This window comes from Schistocerca piceifrons, chromosome 2, assembly GCF_021461385.2.
Source record: "Schistocerca piceifrons isolate TAMUIC-IGC-003096 chromosome 2, iqSchPice1.1, whole genome shotgun sequence".
Classification (NCBI taxonomy): Eukaryota; Metazoa; Arthropoda; class Insecta; order Orthoptera; family Acrididae; genus Schistocerca; species Schistocerca piceifrons.
Window position 1 is genome coordinate 17,594,644 of NC_060139.1, and position 17,422 is coordinate 17,612,065.

The following is a 17,422-nucleotide window of genomic DNA, read 5'->3' on the forward strand; positions in this document are numbered from 1 at the left end:
TTGCCACTCCCTGCACCAAGTGCCTATCCGCTGCAGATCTTCCTGCATTTCGCTACAATTTTCTAATGCTACAACTTCTCTGTATACTACAGCATCATCCGCGAAAAGCCGCATGGAACTTCCGACACTATCTACTAGGTCATTTATATATATTGTGAAAAGCAATGGTCCCATAACACTTCCCTGTGGCACGCCAGAGGTTACTTTAACGTCTGTAGACGTCTCTCCATTGATAACATGCTGTGTTCTGTTTGCTAAAAACTCTTCAATCCAGCCACACAGCTGAGCAGGCCAGCGGTGGTAGACCAATAGCCCCCCACCCCCCCCCCCCCCACCCCCCTTCCCGAGAGACCAGCATGGCTGCAAAGCATGGCTCTGCCTCTGCCTCTCCTTTTGACATAAATATGTTTATTTCCTCTCCTGGCATCAGTATAAGAGTGGCAAGCTGAAATACACATCAGGCTGTCTGTTGCAGTGGTTCACTGGGAGAGATCACTCTTATTGAAGAAGGTCAATGTTCTGTCAGAGTAGCTGGCAGAAGGTATGGAGCACCACATACCACTGCAACAAGATGGTAGAGGAACTACCTTGGAAGAGGCACTACCAGCAGAGCTCCTGGCTCAGACAGGAAGAGGCTGAGCTCACAGCAGGACAGGAAGCTAGTGTCTAAGAGCAGAGAATATCCCTTTCTCAACGTGAAGCAATTACAATGGGAGACCAACTTCCCTGGCTCCCATGACATGATTCACAAAAGGCTGATGGATGCTGGACTGTATGAATAACACTCCACTGTGAAAGATGTCAGCGAAGACAATGTTTTATACTGACTAGCATTTCTGGAGCTCCATTTGAGTGTGTTGTGGGAAAACACCATTTGCACTGACAAGAAGGTGTTTTCCTTAACGACGGTCTAACAGCTGTTTACAGGCCACAAGGGACTCGGCACTGACATGAATATGTAACCAAGATGTGAAGAAGTGGACGGCAATCTGTTTCCTGCTGGGGATGGATTTCTGTGAGAAGAGCAGGAATTCTTCGCAGGATAGAAGGCACTCTCAACAGTGAGCAGTTAGCCCACATATTGGAAAATGTGATGCTTCTGTCAGTGTGAATGCTATATGGAGAAGAGGACTTCACATTGCAAGAGGATCATTCTCCCAGTCATAAGTCTGCATAAGTTCAGCAGCAGCTCTCCACAATTGGTGTAAATGCCATGGACTGAATGCCACTGGCTGCTGATACGAACCCTGTAGAAAATGTGGGCTGAGGTCACCAGAATGTTAACGGAGAACTGGCCATGAAACCAAATGACTGCAACGGATGCTATTTGGAACTGTGTTCTTGGCATGTGGGAGGAAGTTAATTCTGCAGGCTGTTATGCCTGACTGCTTATAGATTCTATGCCAAGACACATGACAGAAGTACAAAATTACTTGGTATTCTGGATAAAATATTAGAGTCCTTAAAACATTTTGTTATGTCATCTTTTTCTCATTTTTCCTCAGTGACAACCAGTGGAAGATCACTTGGGAACAGAAAAAATAAAATTTGAGTTACTTTTCCTCTGAGTTGCCTTTTTAATCGAAGTGAGTTTCTTTTGAATGGACAGTTTGTTACACATTCTTTTTGTATTTCATTTATACTCTGCCTAGGTACTTAGAAAGTAATCAGTTAAGATAGACACTTTAAAAGTATTTTTTTTTTCAGACACAGCTCTCTCATCCCCTCCATCCATTAATACACCCTCTCCCCTGTAAAAATTGTTCAAACAATTTAGTCTTACATTTATTCACTGCCAGTTTCTCCTCCATTCTTTCTCTTACCTCTTTTGCATGATCACCTCAATTATTCTTCTACTTAATTCTCCCAAAACATTATAAACAAATCTAGCAGTTACCATTGAAACTATATGGTCTCATTTAATTTCTGCTTTTTTTTACTGTCCTCTATCATTCCTCTCAAAACCTATGTAACCATATTATTTTAAAAACCTATGTAACCATATTATTTTATATCCCCTTATTTATAGTCCATTATTCCTTCTGAAAACATTCCTTCCTTTCTCTCTGTACCACGTTAAAATGAACTGTGGCGTAGATCTAAGTAAGCAATGCTTTGTAAGCTTTTAATTAATATATTTTGGACTTCTGTACTCCTATTCATTCTTAGATCCCTCCCTCCTTCCTGTTTCCTCTCCCTTAACATCTGCATCCACATCCACATGAATACTCTGAAATTTGCAATCAAGTGCTTGGCAAGGGGTTCTCGGAACCATTGTCACATTATTTCATTACCATTCCACTCTCAAAAAGCATGTGAAAATAATGAACAAATAAAACTTACTGAACAAGCACTGATATCTATTATCACAATGGTCATATCTCCCTTGTATGTCACGGTAAACAAAATATCGGGGCATTCACCTGAGGAGGCTGACCTACATTCCAACGATTTCTATCCTAACAACGTGAATAAACAAACAACTAAGCAGTTCTATAAACACTTAAAGGTCAGATGGCAAGTAAGTGCTAAGTAAAGAAGTGAAAGTTGAAGAGTAAACAGAATATACAGAAGAGTAATACAAAGGAAATAAACTTTAACAGAAAACAAACCACCCAGAGTACAAAAAAATCCTTCAGGACTACTAAGATACATGGGAGAACTAATTATCTATAGAGGGTGGGAGAACTAATCATCCACACAATAATGAAATGACTAACAGATACTGTCCTGAAAGAATAGCAGTTTAGGTTAAAGACACATGCAGGAAAACACAATGCAATATTGACCCTGCAATTTACCTTAGAACACAGATTGAGGAAAAAACATCTACATTTATAGCAGTTGTAAGTTTAGAAAAAGTTTTTATAGATAAAGTTGACTCGAATACTCTCTATGAAATTATGACATAAAATACAGGGAGCAACTTGTACAGAAAGCAGACAGTGGTTGTAGGAGTCAAAGGACATGACAACAATGCAGTAATTGTGGAGGGACTGGGACAGGGCTGTAGCCTGTCCCTCATGTTAGTCAATCTGCACATAGAGCAAGCAATAAAGTAAAGCATGGAGAAATATGGAAAGGGAATTAAAATTCAAGAACAAGAAATGAAACCCTTGAATATTTGCCATGACATCTAAATTCTGTAAAAAGATTGCAAATAAATTGGAAGATCAGTTGAGCAGAGTGGATAGTATCTTAAACGGAGGTTATAACATGAGCACCAACAAAAGTAAAACAAGGGTTATTAAGTGTTGTCAGATTAAATTAGGTGATTTAATAGAATACTAAGATAGGACACAGTAGGATAGGATATTTAATATTAGGAAGTAAAACAGGAGACAAGTGGGGGTGGGGGAATGGAATAAGAGACAAATTTTGCTATTTGGGTACCAAAATAACTGAGGGTGGCAGATGTAAAGAGGATATAAAATGCAGACAGACAATATCTAGAAGAGCTTTTCTGAAAAATGGAAATTTGTTAGCATTTAGTGGTATGTAGCCTTAAAAAGAAGTGGCACATGGATGATAAACAGTAGAGACAAGAGGAGAATGTGGTCATTTGAAATTTGGTAATACAGAAGAATGCTGAAGATTAGATTGGTAGAGCAGAAAAATTAATGAAGAAATACTACATCAAACTGGAGAGAAAGGAAACAAATCACATAACTTGACTAAAAGGAGGACAGGTGTCAGGACACATGATATGGCATAGCAGACAGTTAATTTAGTACTACAGTGAAATGTTGGAGGTAAGAATGTAGTGGGAGACCAAGGCTTGATTATAGCAAGCAGATTCAAGTGGAAGTACACTGCAGTATTTATGTGCAGAAATTGACTACCACAGAGAACTGCAACAAACCAGTTCACAGACTGAAGACAGCAGCTGCAACAACAACAACTACTACTACTACTTACTACTGCTAATACTACTACTACTACTACTACTACAATTTTAGTAATATATCAAAGTAGATTTAAGTACGGCAATGCCTCATCAAGGCAAAGATTTCATGAGAAGTGTCCTTCCTGTGAACGTTATTTTTTTCAGCAGGAAGTAAAGCCTTAGATTTTTTCTTTGATTGCGTATATGTGGTGTCATTACATTAACTCTCACTCATAATCTGATATGTGATATAAACCAAGATTTCACCATTGTCACAGCACAATCCAGAAACCTGGCTTCTTCTTCAGTCAAAGAATGAATTTTATAACTGGATATAGCATGCCTATTCTGAACTCACATTTGGCGCACAACAGCACTACAAATGAAGTGTCGTATCTTGGCATGTCATAGACTATAAAGGTAACAGCAAAGCACTCTACCTGCATCTTTACTTTTACTTTAATTTGAAGTAAAAATGACAGGAACAATCTATTTTATGTTTTCTCTGAAAATTGTGAGTTTCAGACATAATATTATGCCAAATTTTGTTACCTGTTGAAAATGTTTAGTTCATTCTGCCATGCAAGTTTTCCATCTTGTGTGACACTGTCATACCAAATAACCTCCCCAGTAGTGACAGTCTTGTGTAGAGTTTCAACAAATAAGTCCACAAATTTCTGAAACTTTCCCATTAGTTCTGGGGCAATTACATTCTCAATATTTAAAAGATAACCATCAAAGTTGTAGTGGTGGCATATATCACAAAGTGCTTTTGCAAAGGACTGCCAAATTTCATCACTCTTTAAAATCTCTTCCCACATCTTCTCTCCATCTTTCCATTCAGTTATTACAGTACCTGAAACAAAGAAGAAAAACATAAATATAAGCACAGTGGGTAAGATAATGATTTAATGTGGTGGCGATTATGAGGAAACAGTCTTCACAATTGTATCATAAAATTTCTATATTTCTGCATATCCTAAAGAGTATCAGTTTTTCAAATGATAATACACAAATATTTGGTATAGTGTTGGGCACTTAGGGAGGACATTTGACTAGTAACTTACTTTGAAATGGCATCACATTCAAACATTTGATATTGTATCAGAAAGCAGACTTTTTTAAAATATAAAATTCTAAACTTACTAAGCAGTTCAAGGAACCTGCGTGAATACCACTAACAATGTATCTTTCTCCTACTTGGGACATCATTTGAAACAGTATCAGAGAGGCATGTGATTAGCTCATTTCCTTTTCAAGTCTCAATGGAAGATTTTAAAATTAGAGCCTCTCACTCTCTCTTTCTGTTTCAAGTATCTTTAGGTTGTCCTCACAGGGTTAAGAGGACTCGGTTTCATTTTGATCACCACAGAAAACATCAATCAATAATGGGAGTCAATGCTGGGTCTTCCTTATGGCAGTCAATGTAGATAAAGTACTACTTCTTGCATGAAAAAGTGATCAAGGAAATCAAAGAAAAACTGAGAAAGTTAATAGGTATAGGTATAAGTATAAGTGAGACTTCTGAAATTTTCCCGGCGTATTTCTTCTTCTAAGAAGAAGTATAAGTGATGTTGATCATTCAGGACATACAGTAAAAACTTATCGCCAATGGCTTTTATTGGTGGCACTGTAGAAATACCTACAATGCTGGTTTGTTGGAGAATGTGGAAGTGTAGGCTTGTACACTGTACTGGCAAGAACCTAGAATGATCTGACACTAATGAGAATGGTGAAAAAGCTGCAATTGGAAAAAAAAAGTCATATCACAAGATAGATATCTCAGGAATGATTTTTATGTCATTTATTTGGGGGAAGAGCGGGAGGTTTACAAAAAGACTTAAATGTACAACAATGTCATTGTTTTTTGATATGTCTCCTTCAAATATCCATCACTTCCAGGATGAAAATTTGAGCTATGTTTCACTAGTCTGGAAGAAGCAGGCCCTCTCTTGATACTGTCACAACTTTGTAGTGTCTTCAAGAGCTCTATGCAAAGAAACGTTGATGCTCTGAGAAAACTTTGACACCTGACCACTTTCCTCTTGCTACCAAACATACAGCAAGTGCTGAATTGTATGGGAAACTCTGCTTGGTCTCTTGCATTTTATTAAAACACCTGAAGTAGAAGAAAAGTGATATACTAGCTCCCACAGAAATGAGATTTTTTTTAATCATCTATGAAATTGGTGCCTCACCCATCCTATGCACCTGACCTGATGCCGTGTCATTATATCTCGATACTTCTGACAAAAAAAGTAATCACAGGCTATGATCCATGTGAGGAAAATGCGTTGAATGTCACTCTTCACAAATTGTGAGTTACCACCGCTTTCAGGTGTTTTAAGATGTAGAAGTGTTGATGAGACGTAATTTTTTTTTTAATGCAGTGCCCGATTATTGTAGCTAATTTCATGAAAATACTACTGTGTATGGACCTGTAACAAATTGTCAATAAGGGTGCAAAACGAAAAGTGTTACAACAGTACTGATGATTTATGACAGACAAAGGTGTCTCTGTACATAATGTTTGTTGATACATTGTGGTGACATACAGAAAAGTTTGGGTCGTATGCATTCTTTCGAATGTTTTTTGTGTGTTTAAAAGGCACTATTCACGGAAAAACACTTAAAAACACCATACATGAACAATCATGGAAAAGAATAGGATATTTGATATCCAAGAATAGGATATCTGATATCCAATACTGATTACAAAACAATTAATCTGTCACTTTTAACTTACACGAGTCACTTCTACAGTTTGGAAAAATGACAGTGTTCTGGTCCACTGTTCCTGATGAAAAAAATGCTTCACAGCAGTATAAATTCTAATCCATTGTAGTAAGTTTCAATAATGAGCTTCCTGGAAGATTAAAATTGTAAGCTGTGCTCAAACTTTTCGACCCACAGCAACATTCTAATCAATTTACCTGTTCCAAGACACATGATCTCACTCAAAACTCAACTCTGTTGATATCTCTCCCCTGTTGTTGTAGTGGCCTTCAGTCCAGAGACTGGTTTGATGCAGCTCTCAATGCTACTCTATCCTGTGCAAGCTTCTTCATCTCCCAGTACCTACTGCAACCTACATCCTTCTGAATCTGCTAAGTGTATTCATCTCTTGGTCTCTCTCTACGATTTCCACCCTCCACGCTGCCCTCCAATACTAAACTAGTGATCCCTTGAAGCCTCAGAATATGTCCTACCAACCTATCCCTTTCTTCTAGTCAAGTTGTTCCACAAATTTCTCTTCTCCCCAATTCTATTCAGTACCTCCTCATTAGTTATGTAATGCACCCATCTAATCTTCAGCATTCAACTGTTGGCCAACATATCAAAAGTTTCTATTCTCTTCTTGTCTAAACTATTTATCGTTTATGTTTCACTTCCATACATGGCTACACTCTGTACAAATACTTTCAGCAACAACTTCCTGACACTTCAATCTGTATTCAATGTTAACAAATTTCTCTTCTTCAGAAATGCTTTTCTTGCCATTGCCAGTCTACATCTTCTCTACTTCGACCATCATCAGTTATTTTGCTCCCCAAATAGCAAAACTCCTTTACTACCTTAAGTGTCTCATTTCCTAATCTTATTCCCTCAGCATCACCCGACTTAATTCGACTACATTCCATTACCCTCATTTTGCTTTGTTGATGTTCATGTTATATCCTCCTTTCAAGACACTGTTCATTCCGTTCAACTGTTCTTCCGGGTCCTTTGCTGTCTCTGACAGAATTATGATGTCATCGGCAAACCTCATAGTTTTTAATTCTTCTGCACGGATTTTAATTCCTACTCCAAATTTTTCTTTTGTTTCCTTTACTGCTTGCTCAATTTACAGATTGAATAACATCGGGGATAGGCTACAACCCTGTCTCACTCCCTTCCCATCCACTGCTTCCTTCTCATGCCCCTCAACTCTTATAACTGCCATCTGGTTTCTGTGCAAATTGCAAATAGCATTTCACTCCCTATATTTGACCCCTGCCACCTTCAGAATTTGAAACAGAGTATTCCAGCCAACATTGTCAGAAGCTTTCTCTAAGTCTACAAATGCTAGAAACGTAGGTTTAACTTTCCTTAATCTATCTTCTAAGATAAGTCATAGGGTCAGTATTGCCTCACGTGTTCCAATATTTCTACGGAATCCATACTGATCTTCCCCGAGGTCGGCTTCTACCATTTTTTCCATTTGTCTGTAAGGAATTCGTGTTGGTATTTTGCGGCCGTGACTTATTAAACTGGTAGTTCGGAAATTTTCACATCTGTCAACACCTGCTTTCTTTGGGATTGGAATTATTATATTCTTCTTGAAGTCTGGGGGTATTTTCCGTCTGATACATCTTGCTCACCAGATGGTAGAGTTTTTCATGGCTTGCTCTCCCAAGGTTATCGGTAGTTCTAATGGAATGTTGTCTACTCCTGGGGCCTTGTTTTGACTTAGGTTTATCAGAGCTCTGTCAAACTCTTCACGCAGTATCATATCTCCATTTCATCTTCATCTATGTCCTCTTCCATTTCCATGATACTGTTCTCAAGTACATCGCCCTTGTATAGCCCCTCTATATACTCACACTTTTCTGCTTTCCCATCATTGCTTAAAACTGGGTTTCCATCTGAGCTCTTGGTATTCATACAAGTGGTTCTCTTTTCTCCAAAGGTCTCTATAATTTTCCTGTAGGCAGTATCTATCTTAGCCCTAGTGATATATGCCTCTACATCCATACATTTGTCCTCTAGCCATCCCTGCTTAGCCATTTTGCACTTACAATTGATCTCATATTTAAGACGTTTATATTCCTTTTTGCCTGTTTCATTTATTGCGTTTTTATATTTTCTCCTTTCATCAATTAAATTCAATATTTCTTCTGTTACCCAAGGATTTCTACTAGCCCTCATCATTTTACCTACTTGATCCTGTGCTGCCTTCACTATTTTATCTCTCAAAGCTATCCATTCTTCTTCTACTGTATTTTTTTCCCACATTCTTATCAATCGTCCCCTAATGCTCTCTCTGAAACTCCCTACAACCTTTGTTCTTTCAGTTTATCAAGGTCCCATCTCCTTAAATTCCCACCTTTTTGCAGTTTCTTCAGATTTAATCTACAGTTCATAACCAATAGATTGTGGTCAGAGTTCACATCTGCCACTGGAAATGTCTTACAGTTTAAAACCTGGTTCCTAAATCTCTGTTTTACCATTATATAATCTATCTGAAACCTTCCAGTGTCTCCAGGCCTCTTCCATGTATACAACCTTCTTTCATGATTCTTGAACCAAACGTTAGCTACGATTAAGTTATGCCCTGTGCAAAATTCTACCAGATGGCTTCCTCTTTCTTTCCTTACCCACTTTCCATATTCACCTACTACTTTTCCTTCTCTTTCTTTTCCTACTATCAAATTCCAGTCACCCATGACTATTAAATTTTCATCTCCCTTCACTATCTGAATAATTTATTTTATCTCATCATACATTTCATCAATCTCTTCGTCATCTGTGGAGCTGGTTGGCATATAAACTTGTACTACTGTGGTAGACGTGGGCTTTGTGTCTATCTTGGCCACAATAATGCGTTCACTATGCTGTTTGTAGTAGCTTACCTGCGTTCCTATCTTTTTATTCATTATTAAACTTACCCCTTGCAGTCCCCCTATTTGATTTTGTATTTATAATCCTGTATTCACCTGACCAGAAGTCTTGTTCCTCCTGCCAATGAACTTCACGAATTCCCACTATATCTAACTTTAACCTATCCATTTCCCGTTTTAAATTTTCTGACCTACCTGCCCAATTAAGGAATCTGACATTCCAAGCTCCAATACGTAGAACGCCAGTTTTCTTTCCCTTGATGACAGCGTCGTTCTGAGTAGTCCCGTGCCCGGATATCCAAATGGGGGACTATTTTACCTCTGGAATATTTTACCCAAGAGGACGCCATCATCATTTAACCATATAGTAAAGCTGCATGCCCTCGAGAAAAATTACGGATGTAGTTTCCCCTTGTTTTCAGCCGTTCGCAGTACCAGCACAGCAAGGCCATTTTGGTTAATGTTACAAGGCCAGATCAGTCAATCATCCAGACTGTTCCCCCTGCAACTACTGAAAAGGCTGCTGCCCCTCTTCAGGAACCACACATTTGTCTGGCCTCTCAATAGATACCAATCCATTGTGGTTGCACCTACGGAACGGCTATCTGTATCGCTGAAGCACGCAAGCCTCCTCACCAATGGCAAGGTCCATGGTTCTTGGGGGGGGGTCTCTCCCCTACTATCTGCATTTCACCTACAGTAGCAAACTGCACGAACAGCCAGTGTGCCAAACTGTGAAACTGTTCGTCATTCAGACAATTCAGACTTTTTCCACAGTCATAAGGGGTTGTCAGGTCAAAACTGGGTTCTGTCTTATGCACAACACCCGCTTTCACAACTGGGTTAACCATACATTCTCTGGAAACTGACAGCATTCTGCAACGGCATAACGCAGTGCGCCCGAAATGTATTGAGTTTCTTGCCTTACATTAACTCTGTTTCGAGAAAATCCAGCAGCACGTTAAACTATGAACTGGCTAGAGTAACTAAAATTCATATGAAGCAACATATAGAAATCATTGTGATTACAATACAGGATGTGACAAATAAAAGTGGTCCTGAGAGCAGAGTTCCCAGGTACAAAGAAACACAGCAGAGGAAAGGAAATACAGCACTAAACTGACTATAGCAGATGTTGAAAGTGACTAGCATTCATCTCTTGGCACTCTTGGACCTTGATCAGCAAGTTGCTGAAGGGAGATTGAAGCTGGACTCCTGGAATTGCCGCAGTCTCATCCAAAACGTTCTGCTGCAGTTTTTGAAGACTATGGGGGTTTTTATGATACACTTGAGGGCTCCCCACACAATAACACAGTGGCAGATCAGATCACATGGGTGGCCAGCAAGGGCCACGACCAGACTGACCTCTGCTATCAACTCTGTCAGATGTGAAGACTGTGTAAAAGTGCTCCAAGGCTCAGCCAGCTGTATGGACAGTTGGTTCATCCTGTTTGAAGTAACTGTAGGTCCTTTCCTCCTCTGTTAATGCTGCCACAAATGGTTTCAAAATGTTGGCAATATAACGTGCCGAAGTCGGTGTCTAATTAAAGAAAGTGGAATAAATAATGCAGTGTGCAGACACTGGACACCAAACCCTAACCTTCTGATCATGCAATGGTGTTTCGTGGAAGATTCTCTGCTGCCCAGAACCTATAACTCTTGAGAGTCCACATAACCACTCAGGTAAAACCAGGCTTCATCACACATAAATGTCGAAGCTGTTCATTATCATCTCAGCCAACTCCTACTCACAAAACTGGGGGAGCATCTCCTGGTTTTAATGCACAAACAACACACACTCAGTAGTGATGCATGTGCAGATCCAGGTGGAGTAACTGTCTGCATGATCGACACGATAAGACAATTTCTTGGGACAAGCATCGGGTTGATTTGGAGGGACTCTGAAGCATTTTATGGTGAACTGCAGCCACTTTTTGGAATGTTCTTTGACTTGTACAAAACAGATCCCCACTGGTGCAATTTTCAGAGTAAGCATTGTATGGCACTCTTTGTTGGCTGGCACTCTGAAACCATTAAACTTCTCGGCAAACAACTGACCACACCATTTCCACGACTTTGTTGGTCACAAAACTTTCCACAATGAACACCCCATGCTCCACTGGGAGTACCATTGCCCCTTTGCAATGCTCCATTCACAATGACACAGCCCCCACTACGCTCTGAACTGGTGTGGATCATGTGGCAGGCCTACAAATGGTGTGTGCATCACAGGGTGTGGTTGTATCCATATAAAGACATCCAATCGTATCCACTCATCCGGGCCACTTTTATTTGCCCCACCCTGTATTTGAATGTATGGTTTTGTTGCAATATGACTGGAAAAAATCATTTCGGCTTCCAGACATGTCAATTTGCTAATATACATGCACCAACTCTTGGCTGAGTGCTCCCCAGCCACTGTTAAGTGATAACCCATTTCTGTGTGGTTGCTGGCCTTGTCTTTACATAGCCATGATACTGGATGTCGTAGCACTGGTGCTAGGTGGACTGCTGCATACAGTGACGTTTTCTACTTGGGTCTGTCACACGCTGTAACTTCGCAATAGTCAGATTCTGAGAGAGGTCACCATCTGCATTGACGATACTATTAGATATTTTTATCTCAATAATTTTGTTTTTATGCTGTTCCAGGAACCACTAGGCTCACGATGATAGAGATGTCATCAAATGCAATTTTATGTCCATTTTGCACAGCACGTTCAGCTACAGTTAATTTGTCTGGATAATACAGTCACAGATACTTCTTCTGTTCAATCTGGCATTGTTCTGTTGAGTACATAGTACTGTCTACATTAATATACTATTTTGTAAATGCCAGGTGCTCTGATATCTATTTAATCTTTCACAGGTGCCAAGAGTTGGTGTATTTTAGCTGGAAGCACGAAGACTGACATTATGTCTCTTCAGGAACTGAGATCTAATGTTCTCTGTCACTGAATCACAGAGTGACCAGACAAAAAATTCTTGCTCATTTGCTTAGTGGTGTTCCGCTGATGTATGCATACTGAAATTGCTTGCAATATTTGTTGCTTGTTGCAGCCATTCTCACAGAAGACAGATGGATCAATTCTTGTGGTAAGACCTGGCATCAGAAACAACTTCAGTCCTTAAAGGCCTCAACAGAGTGAATTTTTGAGCCAAGTGGTGATGGCTACAAGTGTTGTGATACTGATCTATATAAGCGGATTTTATCAGTCTGTGGTACAGTAACAGGAAAAATAGCTGGCTCCTGAAGAATCATAACATCATGAGTCGTGTCACAGCTCAGCATTTTTGATTTACCCGCGAGATTATTTCACTTGTTTTCGCCGCAGCGATAGGGGGCGTAATCGCTGAGTGCTGTTGGCGCTGGTGCGTGAAGCAACAGTTTTGGGAGGATGGCTCGGTCGGTATTTGGCAACAGGACGGAAGCGGTGGGGAGTCAACTGGTGCCTGCCAATTAAGGACTGCAATGAGTACAGCTGTTTGCGAGCATGTGGAGAGGACGGAATGCTCGCTTGCTTTGTGCGGTTCTCCATGACCAGCTGTTGTTTGTTGGGCTTAGCACTCAAGTGTAACAGGAAACTGCACTGGTGTGGTTCTCATTACCTGGCTAAGGCCGAAATTATCATATGCTTTTATTATATTTCTTGATCATTACTTTATTATGGGGTTGGTACTTGTAGCCAACATTTTGTGATATGAAATACTTCAGAGAATATCATCATGTGCCAGGTGTCTACTGTGAATAATTCTTAATTTGTTTCATAGTATATGGCACGGCATACACTATAATCAATCATTTTATGGAAGTTCTGTCCAAATTATTGTTACATTAGACTTTGTTTGAATTGCAAATTTCCTAATTCTACTAATATTGCTTGGGATAAACCCATCTACTTCTTGATGTTGCCATATTTGTGTATTAAGTTGTGTTTCTTCTCGAGACTGACTGAATTGATTTTGGAACATGTGGGGGAGGAGTATTTAAATGAAAATTTGGTAGATGACACAACCGTCGTGAAATTGAAAACTTGACAGTGTTTACTCATGTCACCAGTCGTTAATGTTATTTCTGTCTTGTAGCTTACTTAACTAATATAAAATAATTTAGAAATTTTGTGTATTTGTCACAAAAGGTGAACTGATGTCACATGACACTGATATTTGTGTAGGGTTTACATAAGCTTAAGTGAAATCAGGAAGTAAAAAAGAAGTAGGGGATTTGTTGCACTCTTGCCAAATTCGATTTTTTTAAGGTTTGATTTACATGTAGTACAAATCACAAGTTCAATATTTTCTGGTGTAATTGTTAATATTTGTACATGTTGCACTATTGTATGACGTAATGTACCTTTTACTAACAGTACCTTTATGTAATGTTTCAGAGTGGGGCTGCATGTTTTTCTAGAGAATGTTTAAAAAAAAATTATTGCTAAAATGTCCTTTAAACTGTTAATTGTATTAACTTGGATGTATAACCAATTATTGTTAAATAATAAATTTGTGTCAACAAGGCTTGGATCAAATAAATGTGCCTAACCTTCCCCATCCTGGCTCTGCTACCGTTTGTACATCACAAATGGTAGCATAGTGTGGTTTCCAATGGAGGACCAAGCCTTGTTGAACTACGTCTGCTAAATTTACTTATATATTTTGGAATTGTTTCAGATATATAGTGGTCATGGAGAATACATGCATTGCTGTGTCCGAGTAGGAAAGCCATTTGTAATTGTATAGTGGCGTCACATGGCACACTCCTTCCCTTTGTGTGTCTTACTATTAATTATGAGCCGGTTTGCACGCTGGTTGATTCTGGCAGCGCAGTTTCCTTCATTGATCATGCCTGGTATCAGGAGTTTAGAACCATTTGTGGGTTTTCGCAGCTTTGTTCTCCTTCTCAGAGATGTCGTATGGCTGGTGGCCAAGCGTTGCCTCTAGTGGGAGAGTGCTGGGTGTGGTTAGGTATCTGTGGATTTACTTGGCCAATTACCTTTTTAATCGCGTGTTCCTTGTCTGTTCCTGTAATTCTTGGTGCTGATTTTATGCATCGTACCGGGTTTATTATGGATTTCAGGATGAACACATTTTATTTTAAGTTCGCCCCTCAGGAGAAGATTGCATTTTGTTCTTGCCAAGCAGCGGTTCGGGTCAATTCTGTTGTCTTACAACGGCAAGGTTGCCAACTTGATCATCTTGATAACTCTGAACATTCTCAGCTGACTGATGTTTTGGATCAGTTTCCGGATGTTTTGACAGATAGACTTGGTGTCACTCACTTAACTGAGTATAAGATCAGTTTGGCTGCTGATATTCCAGTGAGACAGAGCCCTTATTGCCTTATGCCACCTAAGAAGGCTTTTCTACACAAGAAAATTGATCAAAAGTTGCGCGATAAAGTAATCAAACCATCCACCTCACCGTATGCTTCACCGATGTTTCTTGTCCCGAAACTTGAAAAGGGTGATTATAGACCGGTAGTGGATTATAGACCTCTAAATAAGAAGGTGGTATTGAGTCAGTCCCCTTGCCTAACCTGCATAATGCGTTTACATGGTTTTCTGGTGCTCAGTATTTTTCTGTTTTGGATCTTAACCAAGCCTATCATCAGATACCCTTGACTGAAGATTCCAAACCAAGCACTGCCTTTTGCACTGACCGGAATTTATATGAATTTAATCGGGTTCCATTAGCTTTGTCTACTGGGGCTGCTGTGTTATCTCGTCTTTTGGATAGGGTTCTTGGCGACCTCAAGTTCGTTTGTGTTAACAACTACCTTGATGACGTTGTTGTTTATAGCCATTCCTTTGCCGAGCATCTGCAACACCTTTGCCAAGTTTTGTTAAGGTTTAGGGAGGTGGGATTAACTGTGAAACCTGCCAAGGTCACGTTGGTTTGCTGTCATGTTTCCTTTCTTGGTCACCTAGTTTCGGGTGATGGTATTCGCGTAGACCCAGAGCATACGCACAGCCTTAGGAAATTCCCCCCTCCAGCAAATCATAAGGGTGTAGCTCAATTTATCAGAATGGCGAATTATTTTTGGCGGTTTCTCTCAGACTTCACCCAGCTTCCAGCACCGTTAAATGATCTTTGCAAGAAGGGCTGCAAGTTTATATGGGGGGAAAGCCAACAAGCTGCCTTTGATAGCATTAAAACGGCTTTGACCAACCCCCCAGTTCTGGCCATTCCAGACTTTACAAAAAGGTTCATCGTACAAACGGACGCCTCAAATGCTGGTATCGCGGCAGCTTTACTGCAAGAAGAGGATCGAGATAGACGCCCCTTTGCTTACATATCGCGACGACTTGCAGGGCCGGAATGTAGATATGCGTGTATGAATGTGAAGCTTTAGCCATTCTATTTGCACTAGAGAAATTTCACTTTTATTTGGAACACCGGGAATTCGATTTAGAAACTGATAACCAGGCCTTAACTTGGGTCTTGGCTCGCCCCTGCAAAACGGGTTGGATAGCCAGATGGGCCATTCGAATTTCCGCATTTCGTTTTCAAGTACGCCATATTTGCAGTTCCGATAACAGAATAGCTGACGCCCTCAGTCACACGTTTGATGAAGAGCAAGGTGATTCTGTGGTTGATAATGAGGACGGACCCCCTTTGGTGGCAGCGTTCTTGCCGAGGTTCCGCAGTTGTTTTGTAATTTACAGCATAAACAAGGGCTTGATCCTCAGTTAGGCCCATCTGTAGCCGGCTGGTGGTGGTGGTTAGTGTTTAACGTCCCGTCGACAACGAGGTCATTAGAGATGGAGCGCAAGCTCGGCTTAGGGAAGGATTGGGAAGGAAATCGGCCGTGCCCTTTCAAAGGAACCATCCCGGCATTTGCCTGAAACGATTTAGGGAAATCACGGAAAACCTAAATCAGGATGGCTGGAGACGGGATTGAACCGTCGTCCTCCCGAATGCGAGTCCAGTGTGCTAACCACTGCGCCACCTCGCTCGGTGTAGCCGGCTGAAAGGTGGTGAAAGAATCATGGGTTATGTCTTAAATAAGGGCACCTTATGCTGGGAAATAGGGCATGATAAACGATTTCGGATATGTCTATCCAGGGAATTAGTTCGCCCGGTATTTTACTACTTTCATAGTTCACTCCCAGATACACAGTTCAAAATCCTCTACCATCTGTATAGCTCTACTCAAAGCTCACTGTAAACTAAATAGACAAGTAAAATATTCATCACAGCACTTGTCAAATGCTTAAAATGGTTTTCTTATTAATCAAATCTTACCTAAGATTTTCACTCCATGTAAATGAGCAGCATTGATCCACCCAACTGGAGGTATGGTAACAAAATGATGGCTGAAGTAGACAAATGTATCAATCCCTGTCCAGTGGAAAAATCTGTAACTATCATGTTTAGTACTGTCTGCTAGGAACCTAGAAAAAACAAAAACTTGTAAAACATATAATATTCCAAAACATCTTCTTTAATAAAATATAAGTGGAAAGTAAAGTGATCAACAGTGAAAGCTGATATTGAACTGGAGATACTAAATGGTAATTAGCTGATAAATGTATCAACTGACGAAACATGAAATCAAGATCACACAAAAGTATTTTGAACCATGACGAAAACAATGCAAAGAGGCATGTGAACAGTGATGAGAATATAAACAGTTAACAGAGTTTGACATAAAGTTTCCCGTTCAAAAAAGGTTGCCAGTAATAGCTCTCAACAATGTAGTGAATATACAAGAAAAACTAGCTAAATCAGGAAAGACTGGACAATAATAACAATTAAAAAGACACAAAAAATAGTACAACCAGGACTACAAAATAAGAAAGTAAAGCAAAAGGTGGAAGAAGTGGGACTGTATGTGAAAAATAAAGAGACGAGAACTATTGTCACACACAGAGATAGGAAAGTAACTGATGTGATACTGAGGAATGGAGAAACTTTCAAACATTGTATTAGCATG

General features: G+C 39.8%; 1 protein-coding gene across 3 annotated transcripts in view; it reads right to left on the minus strand.

The window, feature by feature from the left end:
* LOC124776494 (cytosolic endo-beta-N-acetylglucosaminidase) overlaps window positions 1-17,422 on the minus strand; it is a 110,796-nt gene that overhangs the window by 67,774 nt on the left and 25,600 nt on the right. For all 3 annotated transcript variants that reach the window (XM_047251511.1, XM_047251510.1, XM_047251512.1), the window contains exons 2-3: window positions 16,732-16,880; window positions 4,439-4,742 (exon numbers count right to left, since the gene is read on the minus strand). In XM_047251511.1, the coding sequence (XP_047107467.1) occupies window positions 4,439-4,742; window positions 16,732-16,880 (453 nt within the window). The remainder of the gene's footprint in view (window positions 1-4,438; window positions 4,743-16,731; window positions 16,881-17,422) is intronic.